Source organism: Zootoca vivipara, chromosome 13, assembly GCF_963506605.1.
Source record: "Zootoca vivipara chromosome 13, rZooViv1.1, whole genome shotgun sequence".
Taxonomy (NCBI): domain Eukaryota; kingdom Metazoa; phylum Chordata; class Lepidosauria; order Squamata; family Lacertidae; genus Zootoca; species Zootoca vivipara.
This window is the reverse complement of record NC_083288.1, coordinates 12,304,971-12,329,912: the sequence shown is the minus strand read 5'-3', so window position 1 is coordinate 12,329,912 and position 24,942 is coordinate 12,304,971. Positions and strand designations below refer to the sequence as shown.

At 47.5% G+C, this 24,942-nt stretch overlaps 1 protein-coding gene across 1 annotated transcript in view; it reads left to right on the top strand.

The window, feature by feature from the left end:
• The first annotated feature begins 3,925 nt into the window (after nt 1-3,925).
• Nucleotides 3,926-24,942, top strand: part of LRRC37A (leucine rich repeat containing 37A) — a 32,551-nt gene continuing 11,534 nt past the window's right edge. Inside the window, exons 1-12 of the mRNA XM_035137105.2 lie at nt 3,926-3,993; nt 5,698-5,769; nt 7,906-7,977; nt 8,463-8,543; nt 11,293-11,364; nt 11,897-11,971; nt 13,574-13,692; nt 15,196-16,721; nt 18,719-18,826; nt 20,555-20,604; nt 21,934-21,967; nt 22,949-23,085. Coding sequence (XP_034992996.2) covers nt 8,524-8,543; nt 11,293-11,364; nt 11,897-11,971; nt 13,574-13,692; nt 15,196-16,721; nt 18,719-18,826; nt 20,555-20,604; nt 21,934-21,967; nt 22,949-23,085 — 2,141 coding nt within the window. The 5' untranslated portion in view covers nt 3,926-3,993; nt 5,698-5,769; nt 7,906-7,977; nt 8,463-8,523. The remainder of the gene's footprint in view (nt 3,994-5,697; nt 5,770-7,905; nt 7,978-8,462; nt 8,544-11,292; nt 11,365-11,896; nt 11,972-13,573; nt 13,693-15,195; nt 16,722-18,718; nt 18,827-20,554; nt 20,605-21,933; nt 21,968-22,948; nt 23,086-24,942) is intronic.

The following is a 24,942-nucleotide window of genomic DNA, read 5'->3' as shown; positions in this document are numbered from 1 at the left end:
GGTACGAATTCCTCTATTTCCTAGACTCTTCCGTGGTTGCCGCCTCGCCTAGGTGGGCTTGCCACCACTCCTCGTCTGGCGCAACCCTGACAGATTGGCAGCGATATAGGAAGTTCTATGATTATTATATTTTTTTTTTAATTCTCTTGCTAATTATACTGTTAAATATGCATTTTATATTTGACTTCCTTCAGTAATGTTTAAGATAAAACAAATTTTGGTTCGCTTTGCTGCGTTAAATGTGCATTCTGTAGTTGACCTCCTTGGAAATGTTTTATTTTGAAATATTTACGATAATATTTTAGTCTTGTGTTAATCATGCTGCTTTGAATGTGTACCCCCCCCCAAAAAAAATATGAGCCTTCTTTCCATACTAGCCCAGTTGTGAATGATGTTGTGTAAATGGTTTTTTGTTTTTTTAATGTAAATACTTTTGAGTTTCCCCTGGTTCTACTGTTAACTAAGTTCCATTGAAATATTTCAGTGTTGTACATGGATAAAGAGATTGGGCTATTGTCAAGAGCTGGGAAGAGGTTAACTAGAAAGGCCGATTAAGCCCCAAACATCTCGAGAACATCAAGGCATTGGCTATGAATTTGGACCTCCCTTGTTGCCATGGCTACGAGAATTCTAGGATGCTGGGAGTAACGCAGAAATGATGTCACAACCGAGCGGAATGCTTGGAACTGGCACACAGAGGCTTACTGTGAAGGGGTCAAAGATCAGGGAATACACAGGCATGGGGTGGTGATGCGGTGGCCTCTTCCAAGAGCCTCGCCAGTGCAGCCTCCGTGATGGAGAGGCATGTGGCTGTGGTTGCTTGGTAACCGCATGGAGCCACCACCAGTGTTGGCCGCCATTTCCCAACTCATCCTTTGCTGGGGTCAGATGAGCAAGAGGGGAGCGGGGCCTGGAATCCGCTCTGTAGTATGGGCCCCGTTGCCTCCTCTAATGCCCACCTCTTCTTCCTCGTGATATTGCTGGTGTCCTTTACGAGGGTGGACTTAGCCATAGATCCTTGCCCAACCCCATGCCGTTGCACCTTGGAGATCCTCAACTGTAGCAGGATCGGCAGCCCTCCGGGACTCCACCGTGTGCCTCTTCCCAAGCCGTTTGGCCATGCTCACGTCTTTTTCTTCTTGTAAGTATTTGAGAACCCGAGAGATGACCACCCCGCTTCCCAGAACTCTTGGAGGGCAAAACGCTTTCAGGGAGAGCCTTTTATCTAAGACTCGGGGGTGAGAGAGATGGGGGCAGGGGACTTCTGACTCCCAGGCAACTTGAGGGACGACTAGGTAGAGAGCTGGTTGTGTATGTGCTGAGACCTGTAGTATAGGTGTGACCTTCGGGAATCTCCATCCAGGTAAACAAAGGCAAACGACCAAAGGGGACAGGCTGTCCAGGTTGGTTCACTGCAGAGAGACGAGCAGTAAAGTTGATTCTTTATTCAAGGAAACGGAATACAAACGTGAAACCTACAGGCATGGCTGGCCCCATCAGTTGCCAGAACTGATAATCTGTGCCTCCCACATCCCCCTATATCGCCGCCTCAGCTGTTTTCCCTGCAGTCTTTAACTCTTACTGGAGAGGGACTCCCTGTGCTCTTTGTTCTGCTACATGCAAGGCCCTCCATGCCCTCGGAGAGCAGGCTCCTGTGGAGCTGCTGCAGCCTCTTGTCTCCTCAACTGCATCTGCAGTGCCTTCTGCCTCTGATTCCTCTCTCTCACTCAAGCCTGTTGCTTGTTCAGCACCCAACCATTTTGCCTTGCCCTTTTCATCCTCCGACGTGTCTTCAATGTCCCACCACCACTCTCCTGGCTCTGATCCTTCCTCCTCTGAGTCCTTCCCTAGGGGGTTCAAGGAAAAGAAGGTCCATCGGTAAAGATGGGGTTTATCGCATCACACCTTCCTCCTCCAGGGGTCATTCCGTCACACATGCTGCCTAAGCAGGTGTCTGGGCCTAGGGCGTCCCTGTTTGGACTCTGCCTGCCATGAGTAGCAGTGTACAAGACTGGGTTTCTCATGTTGGTTTTGGTAGAGCTGGCTTTCTACACAAAATGAGTTCATGCCCTAGAAACATCTAAGTGTCTCCACACTACTTAAGGTGGTAGAAAACTACAACTTGTCCTCTCTATAATTTGGGGAGTTAAGCACGACTGTTAATTGGCATGAAGGAGGACACCCAATACTTTCTTAGAATGGTTACTGCATTGTGTTTTTTTCCTGGAAGGGCTCCTCTGCTTTGAACTTGGGGTGTGTGTGAGAGAGGGAGAGAGAGAGAGAGAGAGAATGTAGCTCTCTGCTTCTCCTGCAGCTGCAAACAGTGCAGAAGTGCAGGGAAAAAATGTGTCATGCCTCTCTCTTTTGGTTATTTGCAGTAGATTGGCAGGGATTATTCTCGGTTGTTTTAATAATTGCAACTGCAAAATGACGCCACCCATAGTTAGCCTGCTATTTCAAAAGGTGGAAAAGTTGCTGAGCGTTTTTCTTTGGCAAAGTTGAGTTTTTGAGCTATTCTTTATTAAATTCGTCAAGACGTGGGCTGCCATACAAATGGATTTTCCTGGACACTTTGGCAGTTTCTACCTGGACGCTGTTTATGAGGGCTGAATACGGGCCATGTCCGGGAAATTCCGGACGTATGGCAACCCTAGGCATGGATTTGGGTGTGGAAGGACTGTGAGCTTCAGGTCTGGGTACACGAAAAACATCCCCAACTAAGGCAGACACCATGTGCTTTTGAGTCTAGCTGAATGTCCTTTGCACCTAGCTCTGACGTTTGCCTCCCCCTGCCATTCATGGAGGAGAGAGGTGACCCTATGCAAAATATTCAGCGGGGCTGGGGAACCTTAAGGTCCAGCGGGCAAACTGGGGTTCCTCTTGGGCCGCACCTCTCCCTGGGCCTGCTCTGCACCCCTTCTCCCCCTTGAGTACTTCCGCCTGGCAGGAGTGTGTACATGAACCGCCATAATGCCTGGACAGAACTGGAGGTTGGGAAACACTGCTATAGGCTACAATTCCAGCCAAAACAAGTCAGACCTCTCTACCTTTCTACACACCTCTCCCTGGGCCTGCTCTGCACCCCTTCTCCCCCTTGAGTACTTCCGCCTGGCAGGAGTGTGTACATGAACCGCCATAATGCCTGGACAGAACTGGAGAGGTGTGTAGAAAGGTAGAGAGGTCTGACTTGTTTTGGCTGGAATTGTAGCCTATAGCAGTGTTTCCCAACCTTGTGCCTCCAGATGTTTTGGGACTACAACTCCCATCATCCCTAGCTAGCAAGACCAGTGGTCAGGAATGATGGGAGTTGTAGTACCAAAACATCTGGAGGCACAAGGTTGGGAAACACTGGCCTATAGTGCAAATTAATTCCTCCACTCAATTTGCCTCAGATCCAGCTCTGGCCCCCGGGAGGTCCCACTCAGGGGAATGTGGCCCTGAGTCTGAAAAACGAACCTCTGCTATGCACATTTTAACAGAAGAGTCTGGATCTATTGCAGTGTTTCCCAACCTTGTGCCTCCAGATGTTTTGGGACTACAACTCCCATCATCCCTAGCTAGCAAGACCAGTGGTCAGGAATTATGGGAGTTGTAGTCCCAAAATATCTGGAGGCACAAGGTTGGGAAACACTGATCTATTGCACCAGCTCTTCCCAAGACCTTCTTTCCTAGAAGTCATCAACATACATGAGAAATGTTCCTGGGCATGGGTGGAGTTCATCTCCCCTGGTCATTGCCCCCATAAATGTGAGACTTCCAGGTTCAGGAAACAGTGTTCTGTGGAGGCTTGGAACACTGCCCGTCTGGAAATTTGGCTTTCAGTAGGCCAGCTAAACATGACAAATGAGATGCAGAGTTCATTTTCCCACACCAGGAGTATCCGTTTAATTTTCATTCCCCCATGTTTATTATTTTCCCCAGAGACTTCACTGATAATGCGATTTCTTCCATTGGGAAACAGGTGTGGAGGGCCTATCCTTGGGCTGAGTACTTGTGAGTATTCTCTAATATTTAGAGTCATCAGTGAGTACTTACCCTGCCCTTGGTTTTGGCCAGTTTCAGTCATGGTGGTTTTTGGTTATTGGTTATTGGCAGTTGACCGATGACTAAGGCCACATTCAAATTATACATTTAAAGAAGGCACTATGATCCCACTTTAAAACAGTCATGGCTTCCCCCAAACAATTCTGGGAGCTGTCGTTTGCTAGAGGTGCTGAACGGGGCCAGTCCAAGACATTTGGGCACCTGAGGCGAACCATAAAATGGCAATCCGCTCCCAGCTAGGGAAGAAGGGGTGAATGAAAATCTACACCAGGAACGGGAGTGTGAGAATAAAGATCTACTTTGGGGTCTGCTGCCCCCGTGGATCCTGCTGCCCGAGGCAATCTCCTCACCTCGCCTCATGGGTGGGCTGGCCCTGGTGGTGAGAATTGTTAGGAGATTCCTATTCCCCTCACCAAGCTGTTCTCCCTGTGGAGAGGGATTGATATACTACTCTGGGAACTGCAGTTCTGTGAGGGGAATAGGGATCTCCCAACAACCCTCAGCACCCTTAACAAACTATAGTTCCCACAATACTTTGGGGGAAGCCATGATTGTTTAAAGTGAGATCATGGTCCTTTAAATGTGTGGTATGAATGTGGCCTGAGCGGGCTAGGTCAAGGCAAAAGAGATTGATCTAGCTAAACGAAGCTCAGTTATGCTGCAAATCAATTTGAAAACTTGGGATTGTTGGGACAGGGTCCTTTGCATGTCTGCAGAAGTTTCGTGAGTTAATAAATATACATTTGTCTAACCCCGAGGTGGTAGAAAGCTCCCAGCTAAGAACATTGCTTCCTTTGCCAGAATACTGTACTCAGAAATCCCCAAACATGACAAATAGATTGACACAACTTTTGAAAGCAGGGGCAACACAGAGCATCTTAATCCAGGGGTGAGTAAGGGGCTAGGAATGGAGAAGAAATTCAGTTCGGTTGGCATTTAAAGGCAAAACTACCTAATCTGTACTTTCTGAAACAATCAGCGAGTGAACTAAACCACATCCCAGCCTCCACCTCTCCAGGGGTCCTCAAGAGCAACAGCCTGAGCAGACTTCTGAAGTTCTTCCTAATGTTTAGGTGGAATCTTCAAACTACAAGAAAGAAGATTCCACCTAAACATTAGGAAGAACTTCCTGACAGTAAGAGCTGTTCGGCAGTGGAATTTGCTGCCAAGGAGTGTGGTGGAGTCTCCTCCTTTGGAGGTCTTTAAGCAGAGGCTTGACAGCCATATGTCAAGAATGCTTTGATGGTGTTTCCTGCTTGGCAGGGGGTTGGACTGGATGGCCCTTGGGGTCTCTTCCAACTCTATGATTCTATGATTCCTGAATTCACGCTTTCCCGAATTTTGCAAATGTGCATATTAGGACTGGGGAAATCTGGCTCCAGTCCGAGGATGGAGATCCACCTCTGTAGGCAGCTTCCATGAAAGTGGCTTTGCATCTCCATTATGAAAGTGATTCAAGCCGTTTTTTTGACCCGCTGGGTGTGTGCAGGAGGTGGGTGCGAGTCTCCACCTGGAGCCAGTTGCTATGCATGGCAGGTTACTTGTGGCTGCAGCTGAGCCTGAGTTCTGCAAGTGCAGACGGACTGTGCTTTGGTTATGCCCGTTCTGGTTAAGGCAGAAAACATGGCTGTGATCTTGTCTCCGCTTCTCCAGGGTCCTCAAGAGCAACAGCCTGAGCAGACTTCTGAATACCTCTCTGGATGGCTTGCTTTCCCTTACTCACCTGTAAGTTTCTGCGTCTGGTTGCAGTAATTTATTGGCTTTATAGCAGGCATTCCCAAACTTTGGCCCTCCAGATGTTTTGGACTACAATTCCCATCATCCCTGACCACTGGTCCTGTTAGCTAGGGATCATGGGAGTTGTAGGCCAAAACATCTGGAGGGCCGCAGTTTGGGGATGCCTGCTTTTTAGTCTCAGCATGCCACCTTTCTTATGGAAGTAATATAATGTTCCATCTCCATGACATTCAGAGCTTCATCAGTGGTGGCAGGTAACATTTTGACTTGGTAGGGCTGCGATTTTTAACCTTGCTGTTTTCATCCAAGTCGGAATTCCAAACGAGATTGATTCCATACCTCTTGTTCAGAAGCCAAGTCATAACCACATGGCAGAAGTTTCTGAATTCGTGTTTTTATTACGCCAACATGTGGATTTCCAAAAAGGCTAATCCAACGCACAAAACTTTCAAAAGTTGAGGAACACTTTCTGCTGGCGTCAAATTTCAACATCAAAATAAGAATTTCAAAAATTGAATATACAAATGACAAAGAGATCTTTCCCTCGTGTGTCTGGGCAGGAAAAGCATAGATTTGGAAGGGACCTCAAGAATCGTCTAGTGTAGGGTTGCCATATTTCAAAAAGTGAAAATCCAGACACAAAATTTCTTGAGCTTTTTTTTTGACCAAAGTTGTTGCAAAATCTGAAGGGAAAAGAAAAACAAGTTTTCCAGCTATTTTTAAGCAAATTTGCCAAAATCTAGACTTCCGACATGGGTTGACATACATCCAGATTTTCCTCCTGGACACTGTTTCCAAATGAGATATTCAGGCTATGTCCGGGAAATTCCTGATGTATGGCAACCCTAATTTCTAGTCTAACTCCTGCAAATGCAGAAATCCTGCCCACAGCCAGCCATGAGTGGGCCCAAAACACCAACTTTCTGTTTTAACATGCATTCACACAGACCCACTGATGTATTGCAAACAAGCCATAACTAACATTAACCACAAATTATCTTGGTCTGGGCAAAATGGCAAGCTGCAGCTAAGCAAAAACAGAAACAAAAGATTCCACATTCTTAAAGGCTTTGCTGAAGGAGCAGAGGGGAGGGTATGAGTCTGATATTCACCTAGGCTTACTCGGAAATGGCAGCCAAACAGCAGGCTTGCAATGGAATTTAGTATATTCCGTTTTTTAGCCATGCCTTGAGCCAATGGAGGAGGGTGAAAGGTTGTTTTCTGCTGCTCCAGAGAAGCAGACACGGAGCAATGGATTCAAATGGATTCAAAGAAGATTCCACCTAAACATTAGGAAGAACTTCCTGACAGTAAGAGCTGTTCGGCAGTGGAATTTGCTACCAAGGAGTGTGGTGGAGTCTCCTTCTTTGGAGGTCTTTAAGCAGAGGCTTGACAGGCATATGTCAAGAATGCTTTGATGGTGTTTCCTGCTTGGCAGGGGGTTGGACTGGATGACCCTTGTGGTCTCTTCCAACTCTATGATTCTATGATTCAATCAAAGCATATGAATCTGTTCAATTTTGAATTCTTGTGAAACTGAATTTGCGGTGCTAGAAATTTCAAAATCTGAAATGTCCTATCAGAGATCAGAAATACATCCAGTTTTCAGATTTGTGGAGAAAGATTAAAAAGAAGAGGATCCAAATGACAAAATCAGGTTGGCATGTGGAAAAGTAAATAGCCTGCATTGCTTTGCCACATCTATCTCCCAACTCGTAAAGAGATCTGTTTAGGCAAGCATCTTGACATATAAGTGGCCAGATACATACCTCCAGAACGCTAATAAGCAGAGCCTGAAGGTGACGGTCTTCTCCCAAGGTTTGTCCTTAACATTTGATATTTCAAGGTATACTGCCTTTATTCCTGGAGGTTCCATTTAGCTGTCATGGCTAATACTATTACGGTGATGTCATAAACATGAGTCAAGCTGCAAGGATGGGTCCATGGAAGAACAACTGTATAAGTACATTTTGCTATATGCCACATTCTATGCAGATTCCACTGGCTAAACTAGACCAAAAGCATCAGGCAAAAATAAATAAATGTTAAAAGCAGAAACCATGGGATGGACATGTCTTTCTTATAGTCTCTCGTTTGATAAGCTCCGTGTGCTGTCTTAAACAGGGACTTGTCGTGCAATAAAATCCACTTCATTGAGAAAAACGCCTTTGAACCTGTCCCATTTCTGCAATTTATGTAAGTTGTTAGGGGCATAAAATGGTGTTTGCTGGGAGTGGGTGAGCAGCAGAGATGGAATGGCTTTCATCCCCCCCCCCTCCCATTCCCTTTTTATTCTTTTTCCTTTTTTCTCCTCTTTTCTCTTTCTTTTCTTCCTAGGTTTTGGAATATATTCTTTCTTTTTTCTTTTCTTTTTATTATTATATAATTTATATGATTTTGTATATTATGATTTATATGATTTTGTATATTATTATTTATATGATTTTGTATATTATGATTTATATGATTTTGTATATATGAACTTACATTTGGTATGACTGCGATCTCCGAGTATGTATTGATTGTATTTTAATCTTAAAATCTTAATAAAGTCTATTTTTTTTATATATAAAAAAATTAAAAGAGAATTGATATCCACTATTGGACAAGGATTGGGGGGGGGAGGGAGAGCTTGTGTTTGTACAAATGCAAAGTCCGATTGCTTTTATTTCCCTTCCCAGAAATCTCAGCGGCAACATTATTGGGCGGATCACACAAGGGGCGTTTGAGGCCTGGCACGGAATGCAGTTTTTGCTCAAGATGTAAGTGAAATCAAAACCCGCAAGGGCTTGCTTGAGAGCAGCCAGCCTAGGGCCTGAGCTACATTAGTGAGGAAACACTGTTTTGAATGAGTTATAAGCATGCAACACCAGATGGCGCCAGAAGATAAAAGAAATTCTACACAATTTTCTATACCGTTCCCCCCTATAACGATTTGATTTCTGGCTTATTTAAAGCATGTGTTTCCTGTGTGTGTAGATCCACCCTCGCACACGACCCCAAATGGTGTGTCAGCAATTAATGCCTTTAGGGTAACGCTGAACGTACTCTGCTTGACCTTTGACCTTTCTTCAGCCCTCAACAATAGTTTTGAATTGTAGCCCTTGGCCCTGCAAGATGTAGAATGCAGTGGTAATAAAGAAAGGGCCCCTGAGAATGTGCAGAGAACCGCTTTCTTGTCACGGGGTAACCAGAGCCCTTCAGAGGACATATATTCAGGGTCAACACACAAAAAAAGTGTTTATATCAGAAGCAAGAGCTTTGAAATTGCTTTAACCCCCGTGTTTTTCTCCTCCTAAAAGGAAAAATCACGATACCAGGGTTGGTGTAGGGCTGGCCCTCCAAGTGTCCCTATTTTCCAGTCCCAGATTTACATAAGCCTGTTTTTATGGAATAAAGGTAAAGGGTAAAGGACAGTTAAGTCCAGTCGTGGACAACTCTGGGGTTGCGGCGCTCATCTCGCTTTACTGGCCGAGGGAGCTGATGTTTGTCCGCAGACAGCTTCCGGGTCATGTGGCCAGCATGACTAAGCCGCTTCTGGTGAACCAGAGAGGCGCATGGAAACGCCGTTTACCTTCCCACTTGGAGCGGTACCCATTTATCTACTTGCACTTTGACGTGCTTTCGAACTGCTAGGTGGGCAGGAGCAGGGACCGAACAACGGAAGCTCACCCCGTCGCGGGGATTTGAACCGCCGACCTTCTGATCGGCAAGCCTTAGGCTCTGTGGTTTAACCCACAGTGCCACCCACTTCTCCCCCTATTTTTGTCAGAGAAATGTTGCAGGGTATGCTAATTCAGGGCTTAGTGAACCTCCAGGTAAAATTGTTGGACTCCCAGCAAGGGCTTGGGTGGGGAGCATGGAGGCAGTGGCATTTCTCCCCAAGGTGGAAATTTTGTGGGTGCCAAGGCACCCAGCCCCCCCCCCACCAGATGACACTTATGGCTTCCAGGATGTATAAAAACAGAATAAAACATTTTTTAAAAAAAACAACAACAACCACCTTCCCTATACAGGGCTGCCTCCAGATGTCTTCTAAAGGTTGTATAACTTTGAGGGTCGCATAATTCCATTAAAGGTAAAGGTAAAGGGACCCCTGACCATTAGGTCCAGTCGTGACCGACTCTGGGGTTGCGTGCTCATCTCGCATTATTGGCCGAGGGAGCCGGCGTATAGCTTCCAGGTCATGTGGCCAGCATGACAAAGCCGCTTCTGGCAAACCAGAGCAGCACATGGAAACGCCGTTTACCTTCCCGCTGTAGCGGTTCCTATTTATCTACTTGCATTTTGACATGCTTTCGAACTGCTAGGTTGGCAGGAGCTGGGACGGAGCAACGGGAGCTCACCCCGTCACAGGGATTCGAACCGCCGACCTTCTGATCAGCAAGCCCTAGGCTCAGTGGTTTAACCACAGCGCCACCTGGGTCCCTAATAATAATATGGGATAATTCCATTACCCTCCAATACTTCTCTGATGAAAATAGGGATGACTTACCATACCTTCCAACACATCTTCAACGAAAATAGAGACATCCTAAACAAAACCATGCCATTCCGGGATCAAATCAGAAACCAGGATGGCTTCTGTAAATCTAGGGCTGTTGCTGGGAAATAGGGACACTTGGAAGGTCTGAAGTTTTTATATGTGCTGTATGCCACCCAGAGTGCCTGGGGAAACTCAGCCAGGTGGGTGGGGTATAAATAATAAAATTACAATAACAACAATTGATGATGATGATGAATGGCTTCTATATTTCCACACAGAGTTGAGCCCCATAATCTCTCTTTAATGCTTTAGAATTTCACAGTATCTCTAATGACAGACTACTGCTCTGTGCAGTTCACCTGTTTTGAGGCAGCAAAACAGCCTTGATCTGGCCTGGTATTTTTAAGCGGCTGGCTTTGTTTGCTTTTTAATCTGGTAACAACAACTAGTTGAAGGTGACCCGGAAACTACAACGAATCCAGAATGCGGCAGCTAGACTGGTGACTGGGAGTGGCCGCCGAGACCACACAACACCGGTCCTGAAAGACCTACATTGGCTCCCAGTATGTTTCTGAGCACAATTCAAAGTGTTGGTGCTGACCTTTAAAGCCCTAATTGGCCTTGGTCCAGTATACCTGAAGGAGCGTCTCCTCCCCCATCGTTCTGCCCGGACACTGAGGTCCAGCGCCGAGGGCCTTCTGGCGGTTCCCTCGCTACCAGAAGCCAAGTTACAGGGAACCAGGCAGAGGGCCTTCTCGGTAGTGGCACCCACCCTGTGGAACGCTCTCCCACCAGAGGTCGAAGAGAATAACAATTACCAGACCTTTAGAAGGCATCTCAAGGCAGCCCTGTTTAGAGAAGCTTTTAATGTTTGATGGATTTTTGTATTTTAGTATTTTGTTGGAAGCCGCCCAGAGTAGCTGGGGGAACCCGGCCAGATGGGCGGGGTATAAATAATAAATTATTATTATTATTATTATTGTTGTTGTTGTTGTTGTTGTTCCCTTTCCCTGGTTTTTCTGCAGGGTTCTCAACCATAATCCGCTAACGGTCATTGAAGATGCCCGTTTTTACAAACTGCCCTCGCTGAAGTTCCTGTAAGTACCTGAAAGCATGACTCCGGGGCCAGGCTGAGTTGAGGGCTCAAGCTTGCTTCAAAGCCACCAACTTTATCAGAATGTTTTCCTCTCCACACCCAGATGCATAGGGACAGAAATGAACTCTGCATGTGCTTTGAGGCAGTCTTGTCTTTAGTGTTGTCCGATAGGTGGCAAGGACTGAGCCCCTGGCTCTCTCTTTTCCCATTCTGCATGATGTGGAGCTGTGTCTAATTCAGAAGCAGCAAACCTATTTCCCAGTAGAAGCTGAAAACGATGGCCTTTCGACGCTTCTCACAATTGCATCCCATCCTTTCTCTGAGTAACTGAGGGGTAGCAGGCATGGGGTTAATGCCATTTCATCCTCTCAACAACCCTGTCGAGTAGGCCAGTCTAGTCTAAGACATAATTGACCAGACTGAGGTCGCCCAGTGAGCTTTATTAAACCCTCTACACAAGGTGCTCCATCTTTTATATCTCTTGGTATGCCTTGGCGTTTAGCACAGCAAAGACTCTTGCGTTGTTTTTCTAGGGACCTTGGCGCCACTGATGTGACCCCAAAGATATTGGAGGCCCTTCTCAGGACTTGCCTGCAACTGAAAACTCTGTAAGTATCGTGTGTGACCCTTTTATTTTGTTGAGGTCCAAGTGAGAGAAGGAAGAACTGAAAATGGCAACTAATCTTATCTTTCCTACCGTACTTATCCATGTATAAGACTAGGTTCTTTTATTTAAAAATTACGTTCAAAACTGTGGGTCGTCTTATACACGGATACAATCTCCCCCCCCCCCTTTTCTCAATTTGGAGTCCCCAAAAATATACATGGGGGCGTGTTATACATGGAAAATTATGGTATATTTTTTCCCTTTGTGGTCCCCCATGTGGTTAATTTTTATCCTTTGTGGCCCTGCAGGGCCGGGTTTAGGTTTGAGGAGGCCCTAAGCTACTGAAGGTAATGGGGCCCTTTATATGTCCAGCTGTCCTTTGTCAACAACAAATTGTCACTGTTTTTGTGTTTTGTGTTTTTGTGTTGAGGGACGCGGGTGGCCAGATGGATAAAGGGCATTCCTCACTGTGGCAGGAAGTTGCCGCCATCTGCGTTTCAAGTTACGCATTACCATCCCCATGTGAATGTGTCCATGGAGAGGGTTTCCAATCTCTGCACTTGGCCTCAGCCACTGGAATCTCGTACATGGAAAATGCCGCAACGCAGAATCTGGAATAGGTTTTTCTTTTAAGTCCCAGTTTCCTTCTCCTAGCTGGGGGCATAACTGTGGAGCAAGAGCTAAGCCTGATTTTGCAACCAGAATAAATTTGGGGTGGGGAAACAACCAAAATGTATTTGAGCTGCTTATCCCAAACCATCATTTTTTTTTTTTACTGACTGCAGGCTTTGGGGAAGGTTAGATTGCTTGCAAAATCTAGTGTATATAATGATTTTGGCATCAGCTCACTGCCCTCGCCCACCTCCGCCATGCTGCACCGAAGCAGCCCCATGCCCAGAGCCTCCATCTGCTGTGGCCACCGCGGCACGAAGCGGCCAGCCTCCACCTCTTCCCCGCCAGAGGAGCTGCCCTCCAGCTGCTGCCCGCCTCCTCCAGCCCCGCCGGCAGCGCCGTCCTCCCTAAAAAACTCTGGGGAACGGGGGTGCCGGAGGGAGCTTTGCACCATGGTGCTGGATATCGTTAAGACGGCCCTGGGTGGCACTGTGGTCTAAACCACAGAGCCTAGGGCTTGCCGATCAGAAGGTCGGCTGTTCGAATCCCCGCGACGGGGTGAGCTCCCGTTGTTCGGTCCCAGCTTCTGCCCACCTAGCAGTTCGAAAGCACATCAAAGTGCAAGTAGATAAATAGGTGCCGCTACAGCTGGAGGGTAAAATCGTTTCCGTGCACTGCTCTGGTTCACCAGAAGCGGCTTAGTCATGCTGGCCACATGACCTGGAAGCTGTCTGCGGACAAACGCCGGCTCCTTGGCCTATAGAGCGAGATGAGCGCACATCCAGTTTTTTTTCCTTTATTTTTTTGGGGCCCCCCAAGAGAGTGGGGCCCTAAGCTATAGCTTGTTTAGCTTATACGTACATCCGGCACTGGTAAGGGGGCCTTAGCAGGTGGTATGGTTTTTATCCCCAACATGGAATCTTTCTGCTCAGATTGCTGGTAAATTGCAACAAGAAGAGGCTAAAGAAGTTTGTCGTTTTTCTATCTGCAGCATCTTGCCCAAGAAGATGGCCTGTTGCCTCTGCCATATTCAGGATGACATTGAACTTTTGTGTGAGTCGGTCAAGTTGGATTGTGCCAACACATGTGCCGCAAACTTCACTTTGTGTGGTAGGTTTTTTGTTTTTTTTAAATGTTTGTTTCTGTCTGTTTAGTTTCACTCCAAGACTGGGTAGACACTATACCTCCATTTTTTATTGTAATCCATTCCGGAAGACCATTCGACTTCCGAAACGTTTGAAAACCGAAGCATGCATTTCCAGAAGTATTTACATCTGGAAAACTCAATACGGAAGCCACGTGGCACATTCAGCTTCCAAAAAGCATCGGAAACCGAAACAGTTACTTCCAGGTTTTGGGCTTTTGAAAGCCGAAACGTTTGACTTCCAAGACGTTCGAAAACCGAGGTACCACTGTACCTTTAAAGCAAATGTGAAGCACAATCGTTCCCTCAAAGAATTCCGGGCCTTGTTGTTTGTTAAGGGTGAGGAGCAAACCACACTACCCAGAATTCTTTGAGGGGAAGAATGTGCTTAAATGATATTGTGAGCACCCCAGCCTAAGGGAGGAAAATGTTGGGAAATGGAACATATTAAAAAATGACGCCAGAAATGCCTGTGTTCAAAATGGCACCAAAATCGAAACAAATCCACAAAGTGCAATCTTTTTACCCCCAGAATCCTGCATTTAGGCTCTTCCTCCACATTTGTAATCGGCCGTGGTTGACCTTCTAAAGGAAAAGGTAACTGGGAAAAAGAAGGACGACTTCTTGGAAAATAAACGGTTTATTTAAAAGCTTACAGGCTCAGAGTAATACAGAACCTGTACGAAATTAACACAAAGGGTGGTCAGATAAAACACAGGCGTGCAACTGGTGCTAGATTTGCAGTAGCATTGACCCAAAACAACAGGGCTGAGAAACCACATACACACACATTTGCCCCATTGAATTCAGTGGGGCTTACTCCCAGGTAGAAGGGTATAGGGTTGCAACTGGGCCCATATCCAGCCCAAACTGGACAGAACGGTCACATTCACACCATACATTTACAGTGGTACCTCGGTTTATGAACACAATTGGTTCCGAAAGTCTGTTCATCAACTGAAGCGTTCATAAACTGAAGCGAACTTTCCCATTGAAAGTAATGGAAAGTGGATTAATCCGTTCCAGACGGGTCAGCGGAGTACTCAACCTGAAGCGTACTTAACCCGAAGCATGGGTGTAATTGGTTCCGGAAGTCTGTTCATAAACTGAAGCGTTCATAAACTGAAGCGAACTTTCCCATTGAAAGTAATGGAAAGTGAATTAATCCGTTCCAGATGGGTCCGCGGCGTTTGTAAACCGAAAATTCGTAAACCGAGGTGTTCATAAACCGAGGTTCCACTGTATAAAATATGGCTTTCCCTGCCCCCCAGCAAGAATCCTGGAAACTGTAGCTCACCCTTTACAGAACTACGATTCCCAGGAGCCCCGAACAATTCAAAGTTCTCAGGATTCCTTGAAGGGAAGCCATGTGATTTCAATGTATTTGTCCCATTTCCCTTCCTGAAGCTCACTGCTCTAGACATCGGACAACTCTATTGTTCTTTCCTTGTTCTTCTTTCTCTGAGCAGAGAAAGAGAAGGCGATGAGCAAGATGCAAGAAGATGTCATAAAGGTGTTGGAAGCCAGGAAGCAGAACGATAGCGGCAGCACCCTGAACATTATGCCCGAGAAGTCTTACCGCGCCAACCTGACTCTGACGCTCTCGGCCACCGCCACCGGGGGCAAGTCTAGTTTGGAACTCAATTTCCACCGACTCCCCACCAGCCTTTTCAAATCCGTCAAGGGCTTCAAGAAGCTGACAAGCGAGGACCTCCTGGATGTGAAGTGGGCTGACCAGAGTGAGCTGAAGAAGCTGTACCTGCTGGCCAACTTGCTGCAGGTGGCGCTCAAGGAAAAAATTGCAGAAGACGAAAGGGAGAGTCAAGGCGGGCCACAGCCGGCTCAGAAGGAGGGGCCTCCGATGGCACAGCCAGCTGCAGGGGCTGCCCAAGGGAAGGGGAGGCACCTAAGAAGGGTGAAAAGAGAAACTTGGCGTGGGAGCACCCCAAGGTGGGTGGAGTCGTTTCTCAGGGCTGGCAGAGAGAGGCGAGGATTTGCAGGGTCCACTATGCAGCGTGCGGGACAGCCAAGCGGCACAGATTCCCCTGCTAGGCCTCGGAACTGGAGGGAGCTAGCCGGGGGTCCAGAGCCTCTAAGTGTGGCTCGACTCCGCCGAGCAGTGCTTGGTTCCTCTCGGAAACGCTCCGCCGGGCAGTACCCGACCCACTCCCCTCCCTTGACCGCCTCCATCATGGTGGACGAAAATCCCGAAGACATGACAGGCAAGGTAGTGATTATCTTGAAGCACCCCAACAAAACCAGCAGCGCAGGACAGGAGGAGGTGCAAGTAGTACCGGTATCTAACCCAGGTTCTCCCGTCGAGGCTCAGCCTGCCGTCGAGGCTCAGCCTGCCGTCGAAACTCAACCTGCCGTCGAGGCTCAGCCTGCCGTCGAGGCTCAACCTGCCGTCGAGGTTCAACCTGCCGCTGCACCTCCACGTGAAGAGAGCATAGACAAGTCGGAGGAAATTTTGCGGCAGCGCCTCGAGTCCGAGATATTGAAGAAGGAGGAGCTGCTCAGCCAGCTGATGAAAGGAGAAGATAAATCCAAGCCCCCGCCCGACGACTCGGAAACCTTGAACGAGATCTCCCCTGACATCACCTTGTCGCAAGAGACGCACTGGGAGCACCACGAGCAGAGGACCACGTTTTCCCCGCGCCTTCAGCTCTTGCCAGCTCCGGATGACTATTTGCTTCAGGGCGACCTCTTTGAAGCGGAGCTGAACAAGCGCCTGGAGCCGCTCATCCCAAACGCGCCGGTGAGGAACCTCATCTCCCACGTGATCCGCATCTTGAAGATGGACTGCACAGAACCCGCCATCCAGCTGGCTTGCGCTAAGCTCATCTCCAGGACAGGCCTCCTCATGAAGCTCTTCAGCGAGAGAGAGAACATCAAGGAGACCACCTCCTTGTGGAAGTCGTACCTTTGGTCTGCCAAGAATGCAGCCAACAAGACCACGTTGAGCCCAAGGTTAATGGGGAAACCTTCCGACGAGGTAAGGCAGCTTCTGCCAACCTCATGCTTTCCAGATGTCGTTGAGTTACAAATTCCATCATCCCTGGCCATTGGCTATGCTGATGGAAGTTGTAATCTGAAGACTACAGTCCAAAGTTGCACAAGACTGTGGGAATGTGGGGGATAGTAGGAGAGGACATATTGATTCAATATTATCCTTCCTAACTCACACTAGTGAGTCATATATATAGCAGAGCTCATTCCCCGTTTTACACAGCAAGAAGCTAGTTTGCCGATTCGTTTGAATCTCTTTAGTTAAGCAATCCAATCTGGCATGCCCAGATTGGACTATATTCCTGGGAAGACCCCTTTGATTCCCTCCTAAAAGAATAAAGACACAAGAGTCTTCCTTTATATGTAATGAAAAGTTTACGCACATTCATTTCACAGTATGATCCCTGAAGGCAGGCTTTAGCTTGTAGTGACAGACACAGTGTGGCTTACATCCTTGTAAGGGTGGGTCCATGTGCTGCTGGCAGGGAGCCAGCAGACAGCACCAGGAGCAGTGGCCACAATGGAAGAGAGCATCAAAAGAGAGATGGCTGCATGACCAGCTCCTTTTATGGGGTCTCCCAGGGTCATGCCCATCCTCCCCCTACCTGGTCACACGCAGGGGGAGGATCCTCCAGACCAGGTGTGGCAGGGAGTCCTGCTGGCTGGAGTAACACCCCCCCTGCATGTCCACTCTGGGCAAACATGAAGTGTTGTACTTGACTGCTTATGTTACATTCCCACAAACACTGAGGTAAGGGGCAAGTGTAGGCGAGCCTACCAGTGGTCTCTCAGAAGGTTGGCCAATGCATGGGCGTACCCAGCATAGGGCAGCTGGAGAGGACAGGCAGAGACGCAGCAGCGGCAGCAAAGCTGCCTCCGTCAAGGGAAACCTGGACCTGGACCTGGGCTAACTTCAGCCCACACTCCTTCAAGTCACAGCGAGCACAGCACAGAAAGTGCTGTCCCACAATGCTCCACGGCACCTCATTTGCGCAAAGCTCGCTGTGACTTGAAAGAGTGTGGGCTGAAGTTAGCCCAGGTCCAGGTCCAGGTTTCCTTCAACGGAGGCAGCTTCGCTGCTGCTGCCTCATTTTAGTCACCGCTGTCGTGCCGTTAAAGGAGCTGGCTAAGCAGGAGTGCAAGCGCAGGTGGCTCTATGTGCTGCCTTGCAAACGGCCCCCTTTCCTCTGCGGGGCGTGGACGTTGACCATGCCTCCTGGGGGGATCCTGGCCACATCATTGCCACCTAGCCAATTGGGTGGCTGGGGGGCGTGGCTGGGTGTGTGGCTGGTGTGCCCCCCCTAGCTTTGATCCTGGGTACGCCCATGGGCCAACGTCCAGCTTAGTTGGGTGTGCTCCCCCAGTCTGTTTACTCCAGGGATTGATTTGGTGTAGGTTTCTAGGAAGATTTGTTCTTACGTTTTAAACACACTTCATAAGGTAGAAAGGAGAGGCGAAAAAATTATTGATGTAGACGGGGTGCAGAGGTCCCTTGGCTGCCTCTGAGAAGGCCCATAGCTTTGTGGTGAACCATATGGTTAGCATACAGAAGAACCCAGATATAGGGAGGAATTCTGCATCACACTCCTCTGATTCTTCCGTCGGTGCCAGGATTTGTGCTTATCAGGTGGAATCATTCCCCTGATCTCCGCTGTTGTTGGTTTTTTTTGGGGGGGGGGGTGTTCTCCAGACCCTCCAGAGGAGATTTGGGGATGATGCAGGGAGTGTTCAGGGGGAAGAAGTGGGAAGCCCCGTGGCAGTAGCAAAAAACCTTGCGCCAGGCAAAAAACCAAGACATTGGTTGGCAGATTCAATAGGAGTATGCTGGGCTTCATGGATCAAAATCTAATTCTAGTATAGGGCAGCTTTATGTGTTTGTATGAGTGCAAACCACCCTCAAAACAGTGCTTGTGGCTGAAGAGAGGAGAGACACACAGAAAAATCCAACTGCCTTATTTTATTTTATTTTGTCCAATCTTGCAGATAGCGAGGCAGGGGATTCCAGAATATGGGTACGGCAACAAGCTGTTGCTAGCTATTTCAGTGACGGCTGTGATAATGATTATCATTGCAGTAATTTGCCTGATTGAGGTAAGCTAAAAATCTGTTGTTGTTGTTGTTCTTGTTCTTGTTGTTTGTTTGTTTGTTTGTTTTAAAAATCCTTATTTTGATCTCTTAACTTGCCATATACTCCATTGCTTTGAATGGGTATCATATACTGTATCCCCAAAACACACTATATTCTGCTGCTGTGGAAGGACTAACACCCGGCTGGTTATAACACCTTGTTCTTCACCTTAATTTAAGCCAGAGCTACACATAAGGACAAAGGCTCTTTTCTCATTTTTCCAGTCTTAAATGCGCTTTCCCACTTTTTACAGCAATTAGTGACATTTTTTTAAAAAATAGATCTGCATGAGAAATCATCAGTATTTTAGTGCAATTTTCTTGTTAAACATATTTGTATACGCAATTTCAGCTAATGTGCACATTTTTGCCGTTAATACAATGCATTTCTGTTTGTTGTTTTCACTAATGTGTTTATTTCTATGCCCACATCCCCCCAATATATGCATTTTTCCCCCTCCCTAAACACAGTTCGGTTGGAGAACTGCATTGCAAAACTTAGATAACTGTGAATTTTGAAGCATAGTTTTGTTTTGGCTCATGAACCATTTCAGAAAGTGTGAATTTGCACTGTATTTAAATGTGCACTGAATCAATTTCCTCCTCCATCCCTACCCACCCCCCACCCCCCACCCCGCACAGTGAGATAGAGAGAGAGATCTCTCTTCTGAAATGGGTCTTCTGTTTCTATGTCAGGGCTAAGACCAGGAACAGAAAGAATGAGCGCAGCAAACGCCTTCACAACAGGAAGTAGGGGAATCCATGCAGCTTTGAGCTGTAGCTCCATTCTTTTAAATAGAAAGGATCCTGCGCTTGTTATCTGAGGCCCATCTCAGTGTCTCCCCTCCCTGAGAGGTTCGGAGGGTGACAATGTAAGAAGGAGCCTTTGCTGTGTTGGCTCCCCGTCTGTGGAATGCTCTCCCCAGAGAGTCCTGCCTGGTAACCATCATTACATGTCTTAAACGCCAGGCCAACCCATTTTTTTAGCCCAGCCTTTGTCATTAAATAATCTATAGCATGTTAAATTTGTGGGGGGAGGGGAAGAGAGAGAGAGAGACTGTTATGATTATTGTATTATTATGCTCTGTATTATGTTTTTATTATTATGCTGCTTAAATTATGTTCTTAATATTGTACACTGCCCAGGGATCTTTGGATAAAGGGTGGCATATAAATGGAATAGGGACCCAGGTGGCGCTGTGGTTAAACCACTGAGCCTAGGGCTTGCTGATCAGAAGGTCGGTGGTTCGAATCCCTGTGACGGGGTGAGCTCCCGTTGCTTGGTCCCAGCTCCTGCCAACCTAGCAGTTCGAAAGCACATCAAAATGCAAGTAGATAAATAGGAACCGCTACAGCGGGAAGGTAAACGGCGTTTCCGTGTGCTGCTCTGGTTTGCCAGAAGCGGCTTTGTCATGCTGGCCACATGACCTGGAAGCTGTACGCCGGCTCCCTCAGCCAATGATGCGAGATGAGTGCCGCAACCCCAGAGTCGGTCACGACTGGACCTAATGGTCAGGGGTCCCTTTACCTTATAAATGGAATAAGTAATAATAGTAATAACAATTATAATTATAGACATGACAACAAAATAGTCTCTTGCTTGGCCACCCTAGTCATTCCTTCTACCCACCTCTGAGTAATGTTAGAATCTTGAGTCAGTCACAATCGCTTCTTCCTCTTCTTGTCAAACAGATCTGCTCTCAGCGTTCGGCAGCTAAATCAAAGGACGGCTCTGAAAAACGGTAATTCTTACCCAGGAATGCTTAGTTCTCTGCCATTTAGATTTCTGCATGCAGGACTCAGTCTCAAGCGCATGATTTGGGGGGTGGGGATTCTATCCCTTCCTCTGTGAGAACAACAATTAGTTGTCCCCCAACAATTAGTTAAGGAAAATCAAGTCCTATACTGTTGCTGCCTGCTACATACTTAAGAGCAAGTCAAGTTTAGCCCTTAGGAGTAGGACGTGTCATTTTAGGGGGCGAAGCTTAATTTGTGCAAATTTCTTCAGTGAGGCGTCTTAACAATACGTTTTTGGTTGTGAGGAATCCAAATCTCCTATTATTTTTGTGATCTGGCCAACATTTAGCTTGTTAAGTATGTTTGATGAGGAAGCACGCAAACCGCTATTGGAAAATGAAAGAATTTTAATTTTACCTTCTAAAAGGGTTAGGTAATGCTAGATAAATAATTAATAAATACAATAACGGCAAGTGCTTGATTTTAAAAAATGATTTCTATGCCATTTTTACACACATCTTACTTACCAAACAAAACAAAACTATATTAATTTAACCAAAATATATTTTGAATTCCCAGGTCGCGTTACGACTTTTCAGCACCCCCTCATTTTGGGAATTTCAAAGTTGGAAAATTCAACACGCCCTGCCTTAGCAGCCTTTTGTCTTAAGAGACACCTAAAACCCCATGTTTCTACGGAGAGGTGTGCCAGTGTCTTCCTTTTAAACTGGTCTAGTAATCAGTGGTCGTGTGTGTGCCAAATTTTGGATTTGTTGGTGGTCCGTAGGTGGACTTTAGTCACTTCGGAGTAATTTTGTTACCATATGTTCAGGAAGGCAAGCAGAAGCATTGTCTATGCACCTACCGCAGTATGCATGGAGGCGCATTTCGGACATCCATCTCAAAGTTCAATGTGGGGCGGCAGGAATTACTTGCCATTTGCATGTTCCTTGTGCATACAGAGAACAGCCCTAATAATTGACAAAGGCTTTTGAGAGACAGACAGGCAGAGAGATTCATGTCTCATTTTCAGGTGTTTCCAATAGCCAGGACAGCTTTATGCTACCATAATGAATTTCTCTCACATTAATGTGAAAAAGTACCCGAAACATTTGTGGAAGAAGTGTACAAATGGCAGTCATTACATTTTAAAACCCGGACCTCAAATTTAAGAGGCGGGAATTCGTAAAGCGTTGCACTGAGATTCAAAATTTTGTTTGTTGCTCATTCATAAGGTATCTGCACACACCATCAAAAGGTCTTTTACATCTTCCTAGAACTAATACCAAGCACACACATTTCTCCCCCCCCCCTGTTTTTTTTAAACATTAAAGGACCTTTCTGGGCAGAAGGAAGAAAGACAGACAGGTAAATCGTCTCATTGGGTTTGAGAGATTTGGGTCCCCGTTTCCATCTGAACTAGGGATGCGTTGTGTGACCTTGGGCAAGCCCCCGCTCATTTCCCTTACTAAGCATCTAGTCCAGGGAGTTGGTGGACTACAACTCCCATCATCCCTAGCTAGCAGGACCAGTGATCAGGGATGATGGGAATTGTAGTCCAGAAGCAATTGGCGGCCCAAGTTTGGGAAACCCTGATCTGGTGTCAGTGAACAGCCAGAAGTCCTTTGGGAATGCATAGCTGCCAAGTTTTCCCTTTTCTCGCGAGGAAGCCTATTCAGCATAAGGGAATTTCCCTTAAAAAAAGGGAGAACTTGACAGCTATGGGAATGATGGAGGCAGTGATCGGCTGTTGTTTGTCCCCAAATCTGACAATGAGAAATATTACTGCCTCTCAAGATTCTGCCAGTTTCCGCTTCTTCCCATTTCTCATTTTCCCAATCTTAACCTGAGTTTGCCCAATTTCTGCATCTGTTTGCAATTTAAAAAAGAACAACAACAGTGTAAAAATCTGTATGCGTTATTTCAATGCAGTTTTCTGAATAGAAGCATCTCAAGCCCATGTTTGGCTAATAAAAGCATGTTTGCACTATCCCTTTGATGCATGCATATTCGTGGGAGAACCCCTCTGCGAAATACAGTATGCAAAATGCTAATTGTGTAGGATTGCTACATTTCAGTTGGCATATTGGTTTGGGGAGCGTGAATTAGGAAAGTTCGCGTTAAAATGTAGGACCGCGTAAACCTCCCCCCCCATTCTTACCTGTGCTGCAAATGCTGTTGGACTCCCATCAGCCACAGCCATCCTGGGTAACGGCCATGGATGATAGGAGTTGTATTAGCCCAACAACATTGGAGAGGCCAACAGGCATGTTGGCTCCGGTCTTGATTCTGACAGTCCTAACTCTCAAAAGGCTCCCTCCCATTCTCACATCCCTTCTTCCTTCTCAGGGTTCTGTCGACAAGCCTCTTTGGCTCAAAGACATGTATCAGCCTCTGGATGATGCTCGGAGAAGGAGCATGATTGGTAAACTGCACGATGAAGATACCTCGGATGAGGACGATATATTCAACTGGGCCAAATCAAGGTAGAAACGAACGAGCTGTGACCAGACTTGTATGACTTGCAACTTCCTTCCTTCCTTCCTTCCTTCCTTCCTTCCTTCCTTCCTTCCTTCCTTCCTTCCTTCCTTCCTTCCTTCAACACACACACACATTTTTGCTCTTATGGCTGCAAATGAAATCTGGGGTATGTGTGGATAGATTGAGTCACCTTTTTCGTCTTCTTCCTTTCCTGGCAGCTGTGTAACCAGCACAGGTTCAGCAGATGCAACTTTTCATAGCAGGGTGGTTAGGGCTTGCTGATCAGAAGGTCGGCAGTTCGAATCCCTGCAACGGGGTGAGCTCCCGTTGCTCGGTCCCAGCTCCTGCCCACCTAGCAGTTCGAAAGCACATCAAAGTGCAAGTAGATAAATAGGGACCGCTCCGGCGGGAAGGTAAACGGTGTTTCCGTGCGCTGCTCTGGTTTGCCAGAAGCAGCTTTGTCATGCTGGCCACATGACCCGGAAGCTGTCTGCGGACAAACGCTGGCTCCCTCGGCCTATAGAGCGAGATGAGCACCGCAACCCCAGAGTCGGACACGACTGGACCTGATGGTCAGGGGCCCTCCTCCTTTGCATTTTTGCCTGTTTTACAGCAGTTTAAGGCAAAGAGCCCTGCCTATCAGTCAGGGCATACTGAATCAAGACATGGAGACTTCAGCACTATGCAATGCATAGATCAGGGGTCCCCAAACTAAGGCCCGGGGACGGATGCTGCCCACGTGAGCCAATTGTGCGGACCCCGCCGACCGCTCTTACCGGCATGCCGCGGTGTGGTTGCCCACCTCTGGGTTGGCATGGCACCAGAAATAGCTGGTGCGCACATGCGGGCCAGAGGGTAGGGGAATGTGCTCCCATACGCATGCGCACAGGCTATTTCTGGTGTTGCGCCACCCTAGAAGTGCACCGAAAATGGTGTCTGCGCATGCGCAGAAGCCATTTCCGGCGCCGCGCCAGAAAAAGCGAGTGCACGCCCGTATGGGAGCACGTTCCCCGGCCCACCGCATGATTGGCGCTGGAGGAACTGGCCCAAAGCTGGGTAAGTTTGGGGACCCCTGGCATAGATCAGGGAGGTCTGACACATGTGGCCCTCGAGGCTTTACTTGTTGCCCTTGGCAACATTTGACGCCCCCACCGAGCCCTCGTGCTGCCTCCCCAGAGCTGGGTAAGGCACTGGGCTTTGGGAAGGAGGGGGGTGAAGGCTCTGACAGGGTCCTCTGTCCTAAAACTTAGTTGGCGCTTTCTCAGCTTTGGGAAGGAGGTGGGAGGGTTCTAGGGCCTTGCCAGAGGCTTGCGCCTCCTTCCCCAAACCCTACGCCTTGCCTTGCATAGCTGGCTTTGGGAAGGCAGTGCGAGAGCTGGGCTGTGTGTCACATTTTGGCCTGACTCCCTGCCCCCAGCGTGAGAAGGCAGTGTGCAGCCTGCACATTCTGTGTCGGAAGTACTCTTGCGGCCCACTTGGTAGAGAAAAGTTGGACCACCCTGGCACAGATCCTTGTTCTCCGCACTTGCCCCAGGCTTGCAAAAGCGACAAGCTGCCTCTGAAGATGGTTCGGAAACTTCAGCTGCTGCAGAATTCAGCGGTCAGGTTGCTCACTGGAGCAAGACGGTTTGAGCATATTACACCGATCCTGCTCCAGCTGCACTGGCTACCAATTAGTTTCCGGGCCCAATTCAAAGTGATGGTTTCGACCTATAAAGCCTGAAACGGCTCAGGGCTGCAATACCTCAAGGACCGCCTCTTCCCATATGAACCTACCCGGACCCTGAGATCATCTTCTGAGGCCCTCCTCCGTGTGCCTTCTCATTGAGAGGTCCAGCGGGTGGTAACACGAGAACGGGGCC